Consider the following 21,061-nt stretch of genomic DNA (forward strand, 5'->3'; position numbering starts at 1 on the left):
AAAACATAAACAAACTGATTATGGAGATAAAGGAAAAAAAAATCCAGACTTTTTAACGTTTTAAAATTAAGTAAGTTTTAAAAAATTCAGAGTGCAATGTTTTAGTAAATGTATGTAGTTATAATTCATGACTAGACTTTTAAAAGTGACCCAAAACCAGATTATAATTATTTCTTATATGTGCTTAAAAGACAAATAGTTAAGAAAATATTACTGTTGGGTCACAATAGGTTGTTTATGATAATGAAGGTCCCAGAGTCTACTCTATAGATTTGAAACTAAAGCAAAACACTTTACTGAAAAGAAGACATAATCAAGCTAGACATTTCCACAAAGCATTAAAAATATTTCAACTCTCAGATAGACCTATAGCAAATACAGAAAATATCAAATATAGAAAATATTGAATGTTTCTTAAATTTGTATATAAAAAGCAAATACCTCTATTTAAAAATGTAAGTTTTATCTAATTACCTCCCAAAATAAAAATGAATAAATAAATAAAAATGTAAGTTTTAGGTATATTTAAATAGAAGGTAGCCCTGCTTAGTAATAGCCACTGAAGATCCACCAGACCCATTCCAAAGTAGTGAGAGCCAGAAAATGGGTACTATGAGCAGTAGCATACTGCTCCCATTAAGGTCTCCAAGGTATCTGGAGGTGAATTTAATAGGGGTAACTGAGGATTCAGCAGCAGCCTTTCACCAGACAACATCAGTCAGAATGATCTTAGATCCTCACTTCCACTCCAGTTTCCCACTGCTAATGGAACCGGGCTCATAACCACAGTCAATTTGGCTGGAGCACTGATTCCCATTTAGCCTCTGTTTTGCTAGGAATGAAAGCAGGATAGTGGAGTCAGCTCTGGAAAATACCATTGAAAACTGTTTTAAATGCCTCTATTGTTTTCATTATGAACTGAATATAAACTGATAGTGAATGTTTTTCTTAGCCTTTTCATAACAAAATTGTGAGCAATTCTGAGAGGCAAGGGGAAACTGAAAGGAAGGCAAAAGGAAGAAATGCAATGAGGCAGAGGAGTGAGTACCCAACATAAAGGGCACCTGCAATGGCACCCCCAACAAGAGCTTCATGCTCTACCTTTTAGCTAGAGGGTAAGGGAAGAGTCACTAAAGCCACAGTATCCAAGGGGATGGCATCCAACCATCAATGCAAACTGGATGGCTCTATTGTCTCAAGAAGGCATTTTGTATTTCTAACTCTTAATGTATCACTCTTCAAAATCATTCCCTAGACTTAAAAATGAAAACAGGCCATTATTTCATCCGAAGAATCTTAGTCAATATTTATTAAATGTAAGGCACTGGATTAGGCATTAGATTTACAAAGTAAGAAATCATATAAGCGGGAAGATATTTTTTATAATCTCTAAAGTGTATATCATCTTAAATGGGTTATGTGACTAAATAAACTATATACTTTAAAAACACAGCCATTAAAAATGACTTAAATGTAAAATACAGCATTGTCAATGTTCTTTTGAGTTTGCAACTGTTTATTACTTTAAATAGACAAACATAATTATACCATCTCTGGGCCAAGGATGAATCTGAGGTCTAAAAGGAAAAAAATAGTGTACACTTTTATTTATGGCGTTGGAAAAACTGACCTAAAACCATTAAAAGGATGTGAGAAGGAAAAGCGGGTAAGCATAAGAGAGCTAAAACAGTTATCTATCCTGATAGCAATATAAAATGTAATGTTCAAGATCAGTAACTCAAAATATACACACTGTTTAGAAATATGGCTATAAATTACAGAAGAAATAGCTATGAGTTCAAAGTAGTTGTCTTTAGGGAAAGGAAGTGGGAGCATTTTGAGTTTTAAGTCTTCTAACACTACGTATTTGCCTTTTAAACTATGTGAATATATTACTCTGATGAACAATTTTAAAAAACAGAAAACAAACTCAAAACATATTTAGAAAGCCAGAATTTCATGGTTTTTCTCCTAAGACCTTGTCCTTCAAATCTTATTTCCAAAACTAGTTGCTTCACTTAAAAAACTGCATTCCTTTCAAACATATACAAAAGAATAAAAAAAATATATAAACAGCCACCTCAACCATTCAGATTTCAAAAGTTTCTATTTTGACTTGTTTCCTTCTTTTATACTAAAGGAAAGCATTATACACTTAAATATTGTTTCATTTAAAAATACTTAGTACATGGTATGTCTTAAACATGTGCATCTTAGTGCACATTAATTATACCTAAATAAAGTTGCTTAATATATTAAAATGTATATTTATTCAGCACACACTATATACTATATATACTATTTATCTATATATACTATATATACTATTCTAGGTGCTTGGGATACGTACTGAACAAAACAGACAAAAATCCCAGCCCTTCTGGACATTACATTCTGGTAGTGCTGTTTGCTTTTCACTTGACAGCTTTCCAACAGTATTTTCAACTACTCTAAAATAATCCCTTAGTTTAGATATGATCTTAACTGTCTCATAAACATAACATGTTCATTTCACTTCTTTGTCCACATTGTCTCCATCCTTCTAGGCATCTGAACCTTAGTGATCCTTTAAGTCCCAGCTCAAGATCTACTGTAAAGGTGAAGTATTAAATTCCTATTAATATTCCTCTCCTAAAGCATTTAGATTTTTGGCATTTAAATCATACTGTCTGATATTATTTACTATTGTTTCTTTTAGTTCTCTCTACTGGATCCAAGATCCTTGAGCACAATTTTCATGACTTAAACATTTCCTGTTCCTTCCAGGGTGCTGAGCAAGTGCAAAGCAAGGAGCAGCCATCTTTAAAGTACTTCACTATGTTTCCCTTAATAGGTGACTATTCTCTAGCAAATCGCTAATATATTTCATTACTTCAGAGTTATAAACTACTATAAATTGTTTTTATTTGTTTCATGACAACAGGAGAATACAGAACAGACCTTGGATTCAAAGTGACCTGTAATGCCATACTGCCTACATAATATCTGAGCTGGGTGATTTACATGTTAACTTCTCTAAGTCACAGCTGCCTAACTTCTAACTTGGAGATAATCCTCCTCCTAAGGCTGTTTTGAGAACTGAAAGAAATACTGAGAATAAACTAATATTTTGCTCCTTTCTCTTTTCCCAGCCCCTGGTCACAAACTCTGGTACAAGGATTTATGGTAAGAAACACCTTCAGACTGTCTTAAAACTTTTAATTTTGATATGGCTAAGAAATTTTACTTTTAATTTCATTAATTAAACTTAAAAAAAAATCTGTATACTTAATAAACCTCCTACCACTGTGTGCAAGGCACTGCTTCAGAACTAATGACAGAAGGAACAGAAGGGTCAATAGGACAGATCCAGTATCTACTATCAAGGAGTTTATAGACTAACAAGGAAAAAAACATACTGAATTACTAATTGCAAACATGGCATAGAATTATGAAGTAAAAACTGATTATAAACAAGTTTCTACTATATAACACAGGGAACTATATTCAATATCTTGTAACCTATAATGAAAAAGAAATGAAAAGGAATATATGTATGTAAATGGTGACTGAAACATGCTGTACACAAGAAATTGATGCAACATTATGAACTGACTATACTTCAATAAAAGCAAAACAAAAATCTTATAAGTAATCTGTAAGATTAAGTATTTCAAAAATAAATTGCTCTATTATATTATTTTTTAAAAAACCTGATTCTATAATGGACATAGAGTCACTATTATTATAGGTATTTTCTATCATAAATTAGTAATATGTAAATGAACCATGTAAAATTCCTCTATATCAACTGAGTGAGCTTCTACAATCATCATAATCGTGTGAAACGAATGAACCGATGTACTGAACTGTATGTAGAGAAAAAAAAGAAACCATCTGACAAATATCTAAGTTACCAGCATGAAGCTGGGCATCAGAATGGACAAACGAACAGAATTTCCTTCATTTTGCTTCAGTTTACTTCCAATTAATACCATTACCACCTTACATTTGTGTTGTGTATCAGTTTACTAAACACCTTCCCAAATACTATCCCACTTAACCCAACAACTGCAGTAATAAAATCAGTCGGGAACATATCCACTAAAAGGAAAACCCAGGCAAAATAGATTTAGACTACTAAGAAATGTATTCTTTCTAATGTACACATCAGAATTCGAAAAAAACTTGCATATTACAAATTTTACTTAATTTTTTCTCCCTTTCAATTTTCTTAGGTAGAATCATTACAGTTCAACTGCACATACACATTATATTGCACGTAAATACATACATAGACAGTACACTGCACTTTTTAAAGTTTACATATATGTACTAATTATTGTTTCTAAGAACAGATTAGATCTTTAGCTTTTTAAACTTACATAGTTACAAAGGAATAAAACCACCTACAAAATAAAAATCAACAGAATGCAGTAATCCAATCATAAAGGACAGTCTAATGTGCTTACACACATTCAAGACATCAAAATATTATTTTTATAAACATTTACTATAGACTACTTATTTTTAAACAGATTATGGATTTATATCAAGTTTTATACCACTAGACATGTTATATTTACATAGAAGCTTTAGTTTCTGCCTAAGGACAAAGCCATCCGACACAAGGGAAGAGAAACCAATGGATCACCTTTCAGTTACATCTTCTATGGAACAGGATTAGACCTCCATGAGCAAACTATGGTAGCATTAGAATCAAACACTTTAAAACGCAGTTTACTTGCATATTTTGTGAATTCTAGTTTATTAAGTACATAATAAAAAAATGAAATCTTTTGGGAAGTTTCAGCTTAGCTCTAATCACAGTAATCAAAAAACACAATTTTGTTGTCTTCTAGAGAAAAACTGTTTATGAGGGAGTTGTATGCTCCCAAGTACCAAAGTGACAGTGAGAAAGGTAATTTTTTAAATGAGAAAATCCTAGGAGAAAGGTGGTGAAACTTCTCAAGGTTACTCAGTTAGCCTCCCTTTGACACTAAGACATTCTCATTCCGAGGCTCCATTCTAAAATGTTATTTATCTTGAAAAAATCCATTTAAAATACAATCTCCTTCAGAAAATCTTCCACAGTTCCTCCAAAAGACGTGAATATAGAATTACTAACCCAGCAAGAAGAGATCAGTTAGGTACTTTTAGAATTTGCCCTGCTTTCACAGCCACAAATGCAGCCCCACTATCAATTCTTAGATGGTTTCCCCATACCCACTCTTGTCCCCATCCAATTCAGTTTCTACACAGGAGTCAGGGTGAACTTTAAGATACAAATTTGATTGTGGGACTTTCTTGCTTAAAACCCTTCAATGACCTCCCATTGCTTTTCATTCTGAAAATAACTGTATTATTTTACAGTTGTTCAGCAAAGTTCCTGGGTTGCTGTGACCAACACAGAACCACAGGACAAAGGATTAGAGCAGATCAGTCAGTCCACCAGTTTTCCATTGCTCTTCAAATACTAATCCTTTGGATAACATTACAGCAGGGTTCACTGCATTTGGGTGGTTTGAAAATTTCCCTATAAAAGTTAAAAAAAAAAAAAAAAGGCCCCAAATCCTTAACACTGCTTAAAAGGCCCCACATCATCTCTCTGGCTCTAACCACAGCTCCCTTTTGCTTTCTACATTCAATCCAACTGTTTTGAACTTCAGTTCCCCAAATCTTCCCAAGCCTCTGTGGAACAGATTTCCTTTGCCCTCCACCTTTGGGAGTCACCTTCACATAATTTCTAATTACCCATAATAACTCAGCTCCAAGATTACTCTCCTAGGAAAATCTTAACTGATTTCTCCAGCTGGGATATGTACCCTGGTTACATGCTCTCACATCACCCTATATTCTTCCTTTTTAGCTTCTCTCTAGGTTAACTGGCGTTTACTTGTGTGATTGTTTAATGTTTCCTCCAATGACAATGCAAAGTCCTTAAAGGCAAAACCTGTAATGATCACCAACATACTGTCAGCACTTTATACAATAAGTACTAAAAACATAAGAATGATAAACTAAGTAATTAACATTGAATATTAAGTAATGTGTATAATTACCACGTGCAGGGGCAGAGTCAACAGTAGTAGTTTTTGTTAATACTGTATTCTGCCTTGCATCAATTGTGTGCTTAATCACTCCCCTCCATCCTGCGCACAATTCTTACTCATTTTTGGATTCCACCAGTGCCTCGCTCTAACTTTAGTGTTACACATTAGTCCTCAATATTCATTGGATTTAACTGCTTTTAATCAACGTGACTTTCAGTATATTTAGACAGAAGACACAACATCAACTTTTAAAGTTTTTCCCATTAAAACTGAAGTATTATTAAAAACCTTATAAACAGTCCAAAAACACATTGGGCCACGACTACGAAATACGGAACCTGGTTTTCACGTCGCTTATACAACCTGTCATACAATTCCACGTTGACATATATAGATTGTCAATTTCCTATTTTTTCCCGTCTTTTATTTTCAATGATCCCAAATTAAGTACTAAGGAACCAACGCTGGATGCCATACTAACGTTGTTATTGCTGACTGACAAGTAATACTCTGCAAACAGCAAGAGAAACGCACACACAGAAAAAAGAAATGAAACATGAAAACAGCGAGCATCAAGCCTACAAAATACAAATCAGTTGCAGGAGCCGTTACCTAAGAAATGGCCACCCCAAACAGACGTGCTCTGCATTTCTGTACTGTGCTTTTGCAGGGTTCGCCTTTGGAAATGCGGCATTTTGAGAACAGAGAACTCGAAGTTTCTGAGCGCCCGCAGCGAGAGAAAACCAGTCGCTGCGCTTCCCCGGCGTCCCAGCTCAGGAACGCTGTGCAGCCCGCAGGCCGAGCCGCGCCGCACCTGGGCTGGCGGCAGTCCCCCGGCCGCCACCCGACCGCGCCCTTTCGGGGTCGCGGACACGGGCTCCGAAACCGAGACAACACAGGGCGCGGCGGCTCGGCGGGACCCAACGACTCCCACCGCCCCGCCCGGGAAGCGCCCGCCCACGGCCGGCCCGGCCCCTCACCGCGCCGAACGCCGCGCGGCGCCGGGAAACTCACCGCCGGGCGCGGCCGCTGGAGGGGGCCGCGCCGCGCCGTCGCCTCGCGGCCTCGTCCTCAAATCGCTCGGGGGCCGCGGGCGCCGCCGCCGGGCTGGAGCCCCTCAGACGAGAAGCACTGCCGCACCACAGTCTCAGGCTCGGCGGCCGAGCCACTGGGACCCGGCCCGCCTCCCTCTGTCACCGCTGCCTGGCGCCGAGCGCGCGCCGAGGCCGGCTTTGCGCAGACCCGAGAGCGCGCGCGGGGACGCGCCGGCGCGCGCGGGGGCGGGGCTGGCGGCGCCGGCCGCCTCAGGCCTGGGCCCTACCCGAGCTAATGGCGGCCGCCGCCTCCCTGGAGCGGGTGCAGCTGCAGGCTGTCTCTCAACCCTGCGCGGAAAATGCAGGGAGCCAGGGGTGGGCTCACCTGAGAACCCAGCATCAACTTACTTCTTTGCCTCCTCAGCTTCTTATTGAATCCGTGGAGAGATTTCCCTGCATTCGGACCGTGTTGAACTTTACCTGAGACCTGTGGTTGTGGAAAGTGACGGTTAAAGAAACCCCCGCACCCTGTCGTGTTACTGAAAGGGGTGACAAGCTACCCTTCCCCATGTGGTTTTGATGAGACTCACGATGAGCCCTTGGTTACCTCTGACAAGGTCAGACTCCCCAAGTTCTCATACTTTTTGCCTCATAAGTGATTAGCTGAACTGACAGTACTCACTTATCAGGACAAAATAACCAGCTAACCTTGATTTGACCAAATTTACCTGTTTCTCCTTCCTCCAGGCTCCTAAACTTTGACCCACCCTCAGCTTTATTCAGCATACAAGCCTTCCTTCATCAACTTCTGAAAGTAGGCTGACCACCTGGGAAAAGATTCTGTAGTCTGCTTTGTGAGCACTGCCACCTCCACCTATGCATCCCACTGTGCCCCACACCCAGTTCCTTCTGGTCTTCTGCTTGCTCCTCCCTATGAAAGAAAGGCCGTTTTCTGCCTGAACTTGGAGACAGTTGCAGAATTCACTGTCTTAACGTTCCCTTGTAACAGTAGTTGTCCCCTCACCACCACCCACCTCCACTGCAGTGGTTCCTTTTCCTCTTATTGGAATAATTGGTCTCCAGTCTTATTTCAATAGTCCCCCCCCCCCCCCCGCCCCTCTTGGAATAATCCTTTCAAGTATAGTCTCCATTTGCCTAAATCGGTATTTGTTTTTACTTGGCAGTTATCAGTGCTGGGATTCAAATTGATATTGGGCCTCACCTACAGTCCCCTGCCATCCCCACCCCTGCAAAGGCACCCTGTGAGTGCTTTGAACTCTTCAGTTGAGCAATTCTGGGATCCTGTGGTGAGTTCCATTTTCAAACCAAGTCTCCAGAAATCTTGTCTGTTGAAGCCCCCAGAGAAGTTACTTTGAAGAAGTTACTTATAGAGCAAAGAGACTTTCCTATCACTTAAGTGAGGCAGGGCCTCTGCCTTTTCTTCCTCCTTCATAGAATGAGTTAGAAAGTGGTTCCTCCTGTTGTGTTTTTCAGAATATTTTGAGATGGACTGGTGTTAATTCATCTTTAAGTGTTTGGTACAACCAGTGAAGTCACCTGGTCCTGGGCTTTGTTGGAAGGTTTTTGATTACTGATTGAGTCTCTTGTTACAGATTTTCTATTTTTCCTTGAGTCAGTTTTGGTTCTGTGTTTCTAGAAATTTGTCCATTTCATCTAGATTATCTAATTTGTTGTCATACAATTGTTCCTAGTATTTTGGGGTGACTTTTATTTCTGTAAGGCTGGTAATAATGTCCCCTCTTTCAACTTACAATTTTAATGATATGTATTTTCTCTCTTTTTCCCTTGGTCCATCCTGCCGAAGTTTTGTCCATTTTACTATGCTCCATTGTTTTTGTATACTCCATTTATCTCCACTCTACTCTTTATTTCCTTTTACTAGCTTTTGGGTTTATTTTGCTCTTTCTCTAATTCTTTCCTCTTTGGTGGGGGGGGGTGCGTGGGTTAATTAATTAATTTAATTTTAGTGGAGGTACTGGGGATTGACCCAGGTCCTTGTGTATGCCATGCATGCGCTCTACCACTTGAGCTATTTTTTTTTTTTTAATTACAAGTCTAAACACTCACAAAGGACTGTAAGCTCCTTAAGGGTGCAGACTAAGGTAATATATTTGATAGCTATTCTCCAGAGCACCTTACACAGTAGCTATTACACAGGTACCTAACTGGGTTCAGTAAATGCCTCCTGACTTGACAAAGACAGATGATCCATGACACTCAGGAATTTGCTGATGACCCTGCACCCCCTGTTCTAATTGGTAGCCCCTCCAACCATTCATTTCAGGTCATGGACACAGTGATGATCTTTGAGCATTTCCTCTATCTCAAAATGAATTTCTAACGTAGAGCTGTCTAATATAACTTTTTGAGATGATGGAATTATTTCTGCACTGTCCAATACATTAACTACTAGCAACATTTGGCTAGTAAATGATTAAAATATAGGTATTATAACTGAAGGACTAAAGTTTAATTTTTTAATTTAGATAGCCGCATGTCATAGTTATCACATTGGAGAGTATAAAATTCTAATGTCACCAATTCAGACTTTGTCTCATGATTTAGTGTTCATAAAAATGTGTCATGTTTCTTAAAAATATAATCTCTTGAAACTCATGTTTATGGAATCAGTAACAATTTTTCTCTGAGGACCTTTTTATAGAGTTACAGTGTCTCACCTTAACTCCATCAGAATAAAACAAAACAAAACAAAAAAACCCAACTAATGTTGTCATTGTGTTGCCAGTAGATGTAACTAGTGTTCAGGTTCCTGTCCTGTCCCAGAAAGAATTCAGAGACAAGACGCAGAGGTTAAGAAAGTAAAGTGAGGATTTAAGGGATAGATAGCACTCTTTCAAAGGGACAGCCGGCCGGCTTAGGTGAGTGGCTGCCCTGAGTTTCTTTGGCAAGTTGGTTACATAGAGTGTAAAAATGAATGGGTAGAATATTCAATGGGGAGGGAAGGGTTTGGGGTTGTATTCCCTGATTTTCATCCGAACTTCACCTTCCTGAAGGAAGGAGGGATTTTTATCCTTATTTAGTCTGAATTGGAAGTGTCATGGCATCGGTGCATCATGGGTACTTTTAATCTGCAAGGCTAATTTTATTGTAATGAGGGCAGAATGAGCAAAAGGTTACATTCAGACAGTGGAGATTCCTGTCTTTTCCCACATTTCTTTGTAGGCCTCCAGGCTTCTTGTCACCCCAAAATGTGTGACCACTTATCAGCCCAGAGATACCTGCTTTTCTTTCTCTGCCCAGGGACCCCTGGTACTTACATGGTTTCATGTATTTGGCCTGTGCTCCTCCTGTCTGCCCAAATCCTGTCATTTGATCTGCATCCCCCTTTCTCTGCTCATATTTAGCTATCTGCCTCCTCTTAACAATTGCTCATCCTTTCAGTTAAGTCTTTATTTTCTATATCATTATTTTCTGTTTTTATTTTTATTAATAGTTTCTCCCACTCTGTGGCTTGCCTTTTGCCCTCTTGCTTTACTTAAAAGTGTCTTTCAAAGAGAAAGCCCAGTCTATCAACTTTTTCCTTGATAGTTTGTTTTTGTGGTCTTTGTAAGAAGTCTTTGCCTACCCCATGGTAGGTTTTATACTAAAAAATTTACAGTTTTGGCCTTGTGTTTAAGTCTGTGATCACTCTGAAGTTAGTCTTTGTACACAGCATGAGGTCATGGTCAAGGGTTATTATTATTATTATTATTACTATTTTGCACAAGGAAGGATATACAATTGTTCTGTATATCCTAGAATCATTTATTGAAAAGAATATCCTTTCTCTATTTATTACCTTGGCCTTCTCTTTGCAAAAATCAACTAATCATATGTGTGTCTCTTTCTATATTTTCTAGTGAGCTATATGATTATATATCTACCCTATTTGATTATTATACCTTTGTAATAAGACTTGAAGTGAGGGAGTGTAAGTTTTTTACTTTTGTTCTTTTCCTGATTGTTTAGGTGATTCTGGATTCTTTGAATCTCCATATAAATTTTAGATTGTTTCTTAATTTCTACCAAATGTCTGGTGGGATTTTGACTGGGATTAGCTTGAATCTATTGATCAATTTGGGGATAATAATTTTCATCCTAATAATATTAAGTCATCTGGTAAATCTCTCTACTTCTTTAGATCTTCCTTTTCCTCAGCAATGTTTTTTAGTTTTCAGTATATAAACATATATTTTGTTAATTTTTTTTTTTAATTCTTAAAGAGATGTACACTCCATAGGCAGAGTGCAGGCCATCTCAGAAGGCAAGAGAAAGGCCAAGAGGTACGGGGTTGGGTGTTTAGTTTAAAGTGAAAGTAGATACACCCTCCAGAGACAGAGTGTGGGCCGTCTTGGAAGGTGAGGGAGCAAGAGAGGCCATATTCTGTTAAATTTATCAGTACTCTTTCGAACTATGCACAATTGTTTATTGCAAGTATATAGAAATAAATTGATTTTTTATAAATTTATCTTCTATCCTGTGACCTTGCTAAACTTTGTCTCATATTAGACTTAGTAGGTTTTTTGTTTTGTTTTTTCAGATTTCTTAAGATTTCCTATAAGATTTTCATAGGACATAGTAGACAATTCCTTCTTCCTTTCCAAATTATTTATCTTTTATTTATTTTTCTTTACTACCGCATTGCCTAGGACATTCAGTACAATGTTGAATAGAAATGATTAGAGCAGACATCCTTGCCTTGTTCCTGAAATTAGGGGGAAATCAATTACCTTTCACCATTCATTACGATGTTAGCTATAGAATTTTTTTGGGTGTTGTTTGGTTGGTTGAAGAAGTTACCTTCTATTCCTATTTTATTGAAATTGCTAGAATCATAGGATATTGAACTTGTTAAATGCTTTTTTAGCATGGTTATTCTCCTTTATTATGTTGATGAGATGAATTGCATTGATTATTTTAGTTTCAAATGTTTCAATCTTGTGTGCCTGGGGTAAACCCCACTTGGTCATGATTTATCATTCTTTCTATATATTATGGGTTTGATTTGGTAATATTTTGTTAAGGACTTTTTTTTGTCTTTCTATGTAAAAATTAGTTTGTGTTTCCTTTTATGTTAACAGTTTTAACATAAGAGTAATGCTGACTTTATAAATGAGTTGAGAGATATTTCTTCTTCAATATTCTGAAAGATTGGTGTAAAATTGATATTGTTTTTTCTTACATATTGGATAGAATTCACCAGTGAAGTCATCTGGGACTGATATAACATTTGTAGGATAGTATTTAGTTACAAATTTAATTTCTTTAATTAATGATAGGGGTATTCAGGTTATCTATTTCTCTACTAGTGAGCTTTGGTAATTAGTATCATTTTGAATAATTTATCTACTTCACCTATGTTTTGAAACTTATTGGCATAAAGTTAAATTGTTTCCCGTTATTTATTAATTGTCCTTTTAAAATTTATAGTAGAGGTTGACAATTAGCAGCCCATAGGCCAAATCTAGTCTGTCGCCTGTTTATGTATATTTGTGAACTAAAAATGGTTTTTACATTTTTAAAGGATTGTTAAAAAACAAATAAAGCAAAAACCAAACCAAAAGAAAGAATATATGACATAGACCATGCGTGGCTTGCAAAGCCTGAGATATTTACAAACTGGCCATTTATAACAAGAAAAAAGCTTGCTGACCTCAAGCCTGTAAGGTCTTGAGTGATGCTTACACTTCATTCCTGAAATGTGTAATTTGGGTCTTCTCTCTTTTTGTCCCCTTTGATTGATATGACTAGTGGATTATCTTTCCTTTTTTAGTTTCTTTTTATGAGAATCAAGTTTTGATTTAATTGAATTTCTCTATTATTTGTTTTCTATTTTACTGTTTAATGCTGTCATATATGTTATTTCCTTCCTCCTGCTAATGCGTAATGCCTTTGAGATTCATATAAGTTTTGCATGTATCACTAGTTAATTCTCGTTTGTTGTTGACTAGTATTCTATGTTTTGGATGTACCAAAGTTTGTTTAACCATTGACTTATGAGTGACTTTTTTTTTTTTTTTCCATTTTGGCTATTACAAATGAAGCTGCAATGAACTATGGTCTACAGTTTTTTATGTGGATATAATTTTCATTTCTTTGGAATAAATATCCAGGGTTGTAATTGCTGGGCTGTATTGTAAGTGTATATTCAGATTTTTGAGAAACTGTTAAACTGTTTTTCTGATTGAGATTTGTTGTATCATTTTACATTCTCACCAGCAATGTATGAATGATCCAATTTCTTTGCCTCTTCATCAGCATTTGGTATTTTCACTATTTTTTGTTTTAGTTTTTCTAATAAGTATTTAATAACTCCTGATGGTCTCAATTTGCATTTCACTACTGGTTAGTGATGTTGAAATATTTCTATATGCTCACTTTCCATCTGTATATCTTCTGTGAAATATCTCTTCTGATCTTTTCCTCATTTTCTAATTGGATTGTTTGGTTTTTTAATTTTGCATTTTGAGAGTTGTTTTTATATTTTAGATGAGTCCTTTGTGAGATAAATGGCTTACAAACATTCCTTTCAGTCTGTTGTCTGGTTTTTATCATCTTCACTGGGTAATTCATAAAGCAAAAGTGTTATACTTGATGAAGTCCAAGTTACTCTAAGAACTCTACTCATTTTGTCAGTTTTATCTCATTCTTTTAAAATTTACTTTGTCATTTTTTGCTTATTATCAGCATTTTCTAACCTTTGATCTGTATTACATATCTGAATAGAAAACAGTCCTTTGTGTGTGCTAATTTGCATACCATATACCTCTTCAGGATATTTCAAATACTACTTAAAGCCAGCCTTCTGCAGGAAGTGAAATTGTTTATTCTGTTCAATGATCTCATGGCTAATTGACACAGGAAAACTCCCAGGTCTCATTCCATTATGAGGTCTCCACACCCAAAAGAGGCCAGCATTAAATGGTGGTTGAAGTGTCCTGGTGAGGGTGTGGTATGCAAATTAGTGTAAGAAGGATTTGTCTTTCCTGGAATCCTTACTGTTTCCCTAACAGAAAAACTCTCTCAATTCTCAAGGCATTACGCAGTTTTGTTGAACAACTAAGAGCTTGGATGGCTACAATTCTCTAATTTTGATGTAGATTGGTGATTTTTACAAGACTTTTCTCGAGTCTTCAATTTCTCTTAGCTAGGCAAACAGGAAGAACTTCTGCCAATAGTAGACTCTCTATAGCTAAGGTACTGAGAATTTTTGGAAATGAACATAGTTCCTACATACAGCAGAGCTTTTCAGTGTGTTCCTTAATCTTTTTCCTTGAAAGTTAAATCACACATTTTATATCTTTGTGTTCAGCTTTTTGTATTCTTAACTCCTGCGTGGGCGGAGCGGGCTTTTAGGAGGAAGAATTCATTCTTTATGATTCTTCCTTAGATCCGGCTAAGGGTATAGAAAACAACACTGCCTTGCTTTGTTTAAAGACGCAGGGTTCTAGCGTTTGTTCTTTCTTAAGCTTACCGTGTGTCAGATACCCCACAGATCTATTTTATCATAGTTACCATTCACATTTTTACAGCCATGAAAAGTGCGACTCAAGTTCACTATCTTGCATTGGGTGTCCCTGGGATTCCAACTCAGGTCATGCGCCCTCACCTTCACTGGTCCCCTCCCAACCCTCGCCTTCACCGGCCGTTCCTTGCTCCATCCAGGCGACCTGGGGTGATGGTAGGGGTGCTGGGATACTCAGCCTGGCAGGGTGTGAAGGCTCCAAAACCAGCTCCTACTCGCGAGCTCGCCCGGCGCGCATCCTGATTTTTCCCATCCCCTGTCCCGAGGCGGCCGGCTAGATCTGGAAACCATAGAGTTGATACAGCCCAGAGCGTCCCTTCCCTGACCGCCCAGCGCTGACGGCTCGTCGCTGGGCGGGGCCTACTGGAGGGGCGGGGGAAGAGGAGGGAGCTGCCGGCATGGGAAGGGCTGGCCGGCCTTGCAGCGCCCTCAAGCGGCCACGGCCGGAAGCGGTCTCGTAGGCCCTGCGGCGCTGGAGCCCTGACGCACGGAGCTCAAGAGCGAGAACGGGAGAGAAAGGGGCAGAAATGGCGGCTCCGCTCGGCTCCCGCTGAGGAGGGCGAAGCCGGCGGAGGGTCTGAGCTGTCGGCCTGGAGCATCGCTTCCGTCTCCCGCTACCTGCCTTCTCACGCCGACTTCTCTTCCTCTGCCCTACTCTTGCCTGTCCTCGTCTGCGCTCCGCAGAGACCGGGTCGGCTTGTCTCTCCCGGCCCGGCTCCACTGGCCCTGATTGCCCGGCCGGCGGGCCGGCCTTCCTTGGCTCTCCCGGGCGCGGCGGGCGCGGTGTGGACCCCGTCCCCCTGGCTGGACCATGGTGAACACCCGGAAGAGCTCCCTGCGCCTTCTCGGGTCTAAGTCGCCCGGGCCCGGGCCTGGGCCTGGGGCCGGAGTAGAGCCTGGGGCGACTGGAGGCAGCAGCCATTTCATCTCCTCTCGGACCCGATCCTCCAAGACCCGCGCTGCCAGCTGCCCCGCCGCCAAGGCCGGGGGAAGCGGCGGCTCCGGCGTCGCTCTGGACGAGGCCCGGGTAAGAGCGCGGCGTCCCGAGTCCGGAGGCTTCACGCGTCGGCCCGGCCGCCCGGCTTTGTCTGGCGGGGTTGGGGCAGGAAACCTCCAGTGGAGACCGCTCGGGCGGCTGGAGACTGGGGCTGCGGGTGCGGTGGAGGATGGCAGCCGGCTAGGTAGGGCCGCGACAGCTTTGCTGGCCCGGCTCTTTTGTGTAAAGAACGGGACTTGAGTCCAGGGGAGAGGGCTCTGGGTGTGTGTGGGGGTGTCTTTTCGGGGACATTGGAACGGCCTGCTTTCAGTGTCCTTGTCCTGCCTGAGAGGGGAATTCTAGGGGAGCAGGAGCGAAGGGAGTCCCTGGGTGGAAGGGCTGGAGAGGAGAAGTGAAAGTTTTCTGCGGTGTCAAACCCTTCTTGTAAGTGTGTCAGCTCCTGCCGGTGTCTAACTCCGGCTTACGCTCAAACTGTTTGGGGGTGGTTCAAGTTAGTGAGGAAGTGAACGGAGAGCTCCAGTTGGCAGCCAGGCGGGGATGCTGAAAAAAAGTTTGTAGCTGCTCTGACACCAACTTTAAAAACAAAATCAACACCATCGCCTCTCCAGGCAGGAGCGATCAAACGTGATACTGTAGCTGGAGAGTCAGCCAGCCAGCTAACCAGGGTTCTGGTAGGGACCCAGTAGAGCTTTCTCGTAGAGCCTTCATGTTTCAAAAGCGGCACTTCGAAAGAAACATGTCGAATGTTGTGGATAGTAGGCACTATCATCTCCGAATTGTATGGTTTATTGGATGTCCCCATTTTTGTAATGGAAATAGTTTATAAAAGGTGAATTAACACCATCGTTGTGACATTGCTGTAAAAGTGACATTTGAAGAAGGACGGTGATGATTGAGGTTTTTTTTAAAGTGATAGATCTTGAAATTTTATTACAGTGTAAAGCTGGCACGTGTTTTTGATCACTTTAAAGGAATTGTTAAGGTTGTTTTATGAGACTGGTTGTGAATTCGAAAAAGTGTTGCTGCTGTCTAGAGAGAGGTTGATTTACCGGGAATAGCTTGACTGGAAATTGTCAATTGAAAATACTCATTTAAATTCACACCATTTTGTTATTCTTAGGGGAGGGAGGTAATATTTTATTTTCTGTAGTGGTCGACAAGATTATGGTTTGTGTGTACATTTTCTGTCTCATACTGGCCTGACACGAACGAACTGAGACAAATACCACAGACATATTTAACTGTATTTTTCTGAACTATAATGTATGTTTGAAAATATATTTGGCTTTTAGTTTGCTAAAAATCTGGAAAAATAGGTTTTTTTTTTTTGATGAGGGGAGGTAATTAGGTTTGTTTGTTTGTTTATTAATAGTGGTACTGGGATTGAATCCAGGACCCTGTGCATGCTATTCACGATACTCATACTGGAAACTAGGCTTTCTGTATAAATTATTCCAAACATGTACAAGGTTATTGACTTTCTGAAGCTAACATATATTTTAAAATAAAAGTAATTTCAGAAACATTTGTTCTCTACCCTTAAGTACAAGTGAAATATTTAGAGTGTAAGCATTTAATTGTATAATTGCTATGAATAACAAGTCTATCAGAGCAGTGTCTCTTTATCTGAAGCAATTAGCTCATCTGTCACTGATCAGTTTGTGGTCCCATTTTTGAATTCATGGATATCATGCTTTCCTTACCCCCTGAGGAATAAGGTGAAGTAATTTGTCAAGCAGCTGTTAGGAGACATTAAAAGGCAAGGAATCAATAATCTAATGTAGAAATGAATATGTGGTAGCTTTTAAATTGCTAAAAGAATGAAAGCTGTTAGCTCTTTCTAGAAGGATGCTAATGAAACTCTGTTTCGAAGGTCCTCTTAAAGTGTTTTAAATGACCATAAACAAGAGACTAATAAAGATTTGAAATATTTGTTTTTCAGTTTTAAGATTTATATTCAGGCTCTAGTAGATGATAGAGTGATCTAATTTCTTTCTCTAAGAAATTTAAGAAGTTAACTAATCCTATGTTGTGATTGGTTTTTTAGAAGATGGTATATTATAAGTCTGAACTTAGGCTTGTGGATTGTATATTTATGAAGCAGGCTGTATATTTCTTTGCTATGTATTTCTGAAATGGATTGATTTGAGTTGGATAAGCTCTCCCTCTCAAGTTGGTTTTACATTACAAGAATTTAGCACCTCTCCTTGTTCACCCTTTCTAGTGTACTTTAAAGGCACCCTGTATGTCTGTGGTGTCTTAGACATTTGCTTAACGTCTGTAAAGACTCACTTGGTGGAAAATGGGGTTGCTTGTGCTGTTGCTTTAGGAAACTCTTATTTCTGTAGGAAGAAACGTATTCCTCTTTTTACAATATGAATTGAAGAGGTTCCCCTTTTTCTGTTTTGTGTGATGTTCTTCACTTTACACTTGATGCTGATTGTTCTCTCCCTCCCCTCTCTTTTTAGACTATTTCATCCATTGTCTGGACCTACTTCATTTGCTTAAAAAGCCTTAGGACCATGGGCTGTCCTATAGCTTTGCCTTTTCCCCAAGTATGTGCAGGGTGGGGAAATAAACATACGATACACTCTGTAGGTTATCGGAATGATTTTCTTGTGCTCAAACTTTTTTAATGTCAAGTTAACTTGTGCTCTGTAGTTAGTTGTATGTAATTAGTATATACTTGGCTTTTTTGTTTGTTTAGCATGGATTAGACTTGACCTCTTTTAAGTCAATTAATCTGATCATCAGTAATTAGCATTTATTTGCTCCACCTAAGAGTCACTCTCAGCAAACTAATACTGTATTCACAGAATCTGAAAGCAGTCTTTGAAAAATATTTCAACTTTTTCTATCTGTTAAGCCTGTTTGACGGTATGTTTAGCTTGTCACTAGCTTTTTGTGTTTTTTTGAGTCCACATCTTAGTTGTGAGGATCAAAATGCATATTTTAAGTAACTTTGTAGGTAAATTTTCTTTATCTTAATTTTATTAAAAAAACCCCTCTCTATCCTTCTTTAATACGCTTTCCCCCCCATTTTTCATTCTGTACTTATTCTTTTCCGACTCTCATGCATTTGCCAGCGTAACACAAGCAGAGTGGTCAAAACTGAGGGATAAACATGAAAAAGAAGTCTGAGAAGGAAATGTAGCCATGTAGATAACTCTCAGATGAGTAGGGAAAAATTCAAGTTCCTCAGAGTAGAGCAAGTTTTTCCTTTTATCAAATTCACATGGAGCATCACATAGGCGATACTGAGTAACGTGGTAAAATAATTTCTCCTGTCACAATTTTGAACCAAAGCAGCTGTAGAGTTCATAGGATTATCTCTGGTGTCCATCTGAAAATACAACTTAAAAAAATTCAATTATTGGCCATTTCTGTAGTCCAAGTAGACAGACTTGCAGTTTGTTAGGTCATGGGTGAAATTTACAACACTTGTATAAGTAAATACCTATTAATTTCTTAAATCATTTTCCCTGGCAAGTTGTCTTTTAACTATCTTTTGATGGGTCCTTGATTGCATGAATCCTAAATACCTAATTGTAGATAAATCTATAACCTGAAAGTTAGGTGGACAGGTGGTAGGATTAACCCTTGTTAAAAGAACTAAGGAGCCCAACCAGTGTCTGCACCTGAATGGGGAGTGATCTGTCTCTTCAAGGATCCACTTCAGGAAAGTCCTGCATTTGAATTGTGTATTTGGATTGTTTTTTTGTTGGCGAGAGAGGACATGCACAATGAAGTTTAATTTGTGTACATCACTGAGTAATTTCTTGATTTCTGGGTTTTTGGTCTTTTGCTAAGAATATCTTATATTTCTGTTATGTCTTCCTGGGGGCATAACTGCTCCCCCTCTGCTGCAGGAGGATTTTGTGAACAATGAGTTATTGAGTAAAAAGCGTTTGGATTTTTGGATAAAAAGTTCTGTGGAAGTACAAAGTTAGGGGGAGAAGCCATATGTAAAATGTATTAACTTTATTTAAATATGAGTTAGACATTTTTAGAGAGAGAAGTGTTGTATGTGGCTTACATCAAACAATAGAAAAGATATCTACATTAAAATTAGTAGGCTATAATTAGCTTTCAGGTGCTTTGAATATATGAATATATGCTGTAAGAGTCTAAACTTCAAATGCTTTTGAATTATAAAGTATTTTGGTATAAGATTTTTTCCCCCCATTTTTAGATTGTTATTGTAGTTTTATCTGGAGGAAAGATATATATACCTTTGCTTAAAGTTTTTTTCCCCAGACCCTTTTATTAGATTGGGTTATAAACCCCATAAGGGTGGCCTCTATAGCTTGTTTTCCCCCTAACTGCTGTATTCCCAGGGCCTAGTGCAGCATCTGGCATATAGAAGATGCTTAATAAATATTTGTTAAATGAATGAATGAACAGCTTATTAAGGAGCTGATCTAGTATGTGAAAATTGTTATGATTGGACTTTGAGAATAGAGAGTAAATAAGACATAGCCCTTACGTTCAGCGCTCTAATTATGCATGTAGTATACATATGAGAAATTACTAACAGGATAAATCAGTTCAAGGTAGGGGCCAGATGACACGGAACTCAGATAAGAGTTCTAATCCTTTACTCACTGAATGTTTTGAGTGGATCTCTTTGATGTTCTTTAAGGATAGATTGTCATGTTGACTGCTGTGTCCTGAGTGCATGCAACAGTGCCTTCCAGACATAGTGCTAAATAGTTTTTTGAGTGAATGAGTGGAAAGTACCCTCATTTGAAATTATTTTCATATTAGCAATCTTCACTTTCACTGTGTTTACTTTTTGCAGTTTGCCCTTCAGCCCATTTGATGATAGCCTAATAAGGAGAGGAGTAAACTGAGGTTAATTAGCATCTCATGCCAAATGTTTAATGCTGTCTCATTTAATCCTTGCAACAACCTTATAAGGCAGGTGATAGTAACCCCTCCCCCCATTTTACAGCGGAGTAAATTGAATTGCTAAGGAGGTTAAATAGCCTATAGAAGGTCAAATAGGCAATAGGCAGTAGGGTAATACTTAAATCTGGTTCTGTCTTCTCCACTTGTATGTCTTGTCTCATCTGTATTTATCGCTACTCTTTGATGCTATTCAATCAATTTTCATAGACATCTGAGAAAGTGAAGAAGGCCGCTGTTGTACAGCCAGGAAATACTGTACAATGTGTGTATAGAAAGATTTTTACTAGCCTGTCTGGTGTTGTGTTTTCTAGTATTGTATTGGAACTGGAAGTATGAACAGTAGCCTACAGGGATATGAAATATAGGACAGCAATTTTCAGTAATTGCTGCCTGATTTCAGAGGGTGGGTGTTGGAAGAGGAAAAGACATATCATGTAGAGGTCTTTTTTTTTTTTTCTTTCAATATTTTTGTTTCCCAATATTTTAAAGATGGTTTAGGGAAAAAAAATCTCTATAAAGAGACCAAATCTGAGGCCTGTGA

At 38.8% G+C, this 21,061-nt stretch overlaps 2 protein-coding genes across 8 annotated transcripts in view; one reads left to right on the forward strand and one right to left on the reverse strand.

The window, feature by feature from the left end:
- The window catches only part of UBXN2A (UBX domain protein 2A), a 37,636-nt gene extending 22,738 nt beyond the window's left edge, over nt 1-14,898 (reverse strand). Inside the window, exons 1-2 of one of the 5 annotated variants that reach the window (XM_072938128.1) lie at nt 14,697-14,898; nt 7,475-7,553 (exon numbers count right to left, since the gene is read on the reverse strand). Coding sequence is in view for 1 of the 5 variants with exons in the window: in XM_031684808.2 (XP_031540668.2) it covers nt 6,645-6,726 (82 nt within the window). In the remaining 4 variants the exon portion in view is untranslated. Of the gene's footprint in view, nt 1-6,644; nt 6,995-7,046; nt 7,265-7,474; nt 7,554-7,794; nt 7,964-14,696 lie in introns of those variants that run through there. The other 4 variants (XM_072938127.1, XM_072938129.1, XM_072938126.1 and 1 more) reach the window with 4 other exon arrangements.
- ATAD2B (ATPase family AAA domain containing 2B) overlaps nt 8,259-21,061 on the forward strand; it is a 140,800-nt gene continuing 127,997 nt past the window's right edge. For 2 of the 3 annotated variants that reach the window (XM_006197149.4, XM_072938123.1), the window contains exon 1: nt 15,057-15,639. In XM_006197149.4, the coding sequence (XP_006197211.1) occupies nt 15,424-15,639 (216 nt within the window). In that variant the 5' untranslated portion in view covers nt 15,057-15,423. Of the gene's footprint in view, nt 8,374-15,056; nt 15,640-21,061 lie in introns of those variants that run through there. The other variant, XM_072938124.1, reaches the window with a different exon arrangement.

Source organism: Vicugna pacos, chromosome 15 (genome assembly GCF_048564905.1).
Source record: "Vicugna pacos chromosome 15, VicPac4, whole genome shotgun sequence".
In the NCBI taxonomy this organism is placed as follows: domain Eukaryota; kingdom Metazoa; phylum Chordata; class Mammalia; order Artiodactyla; family Camelidae; genus Vicugna; species Vicugna pacos.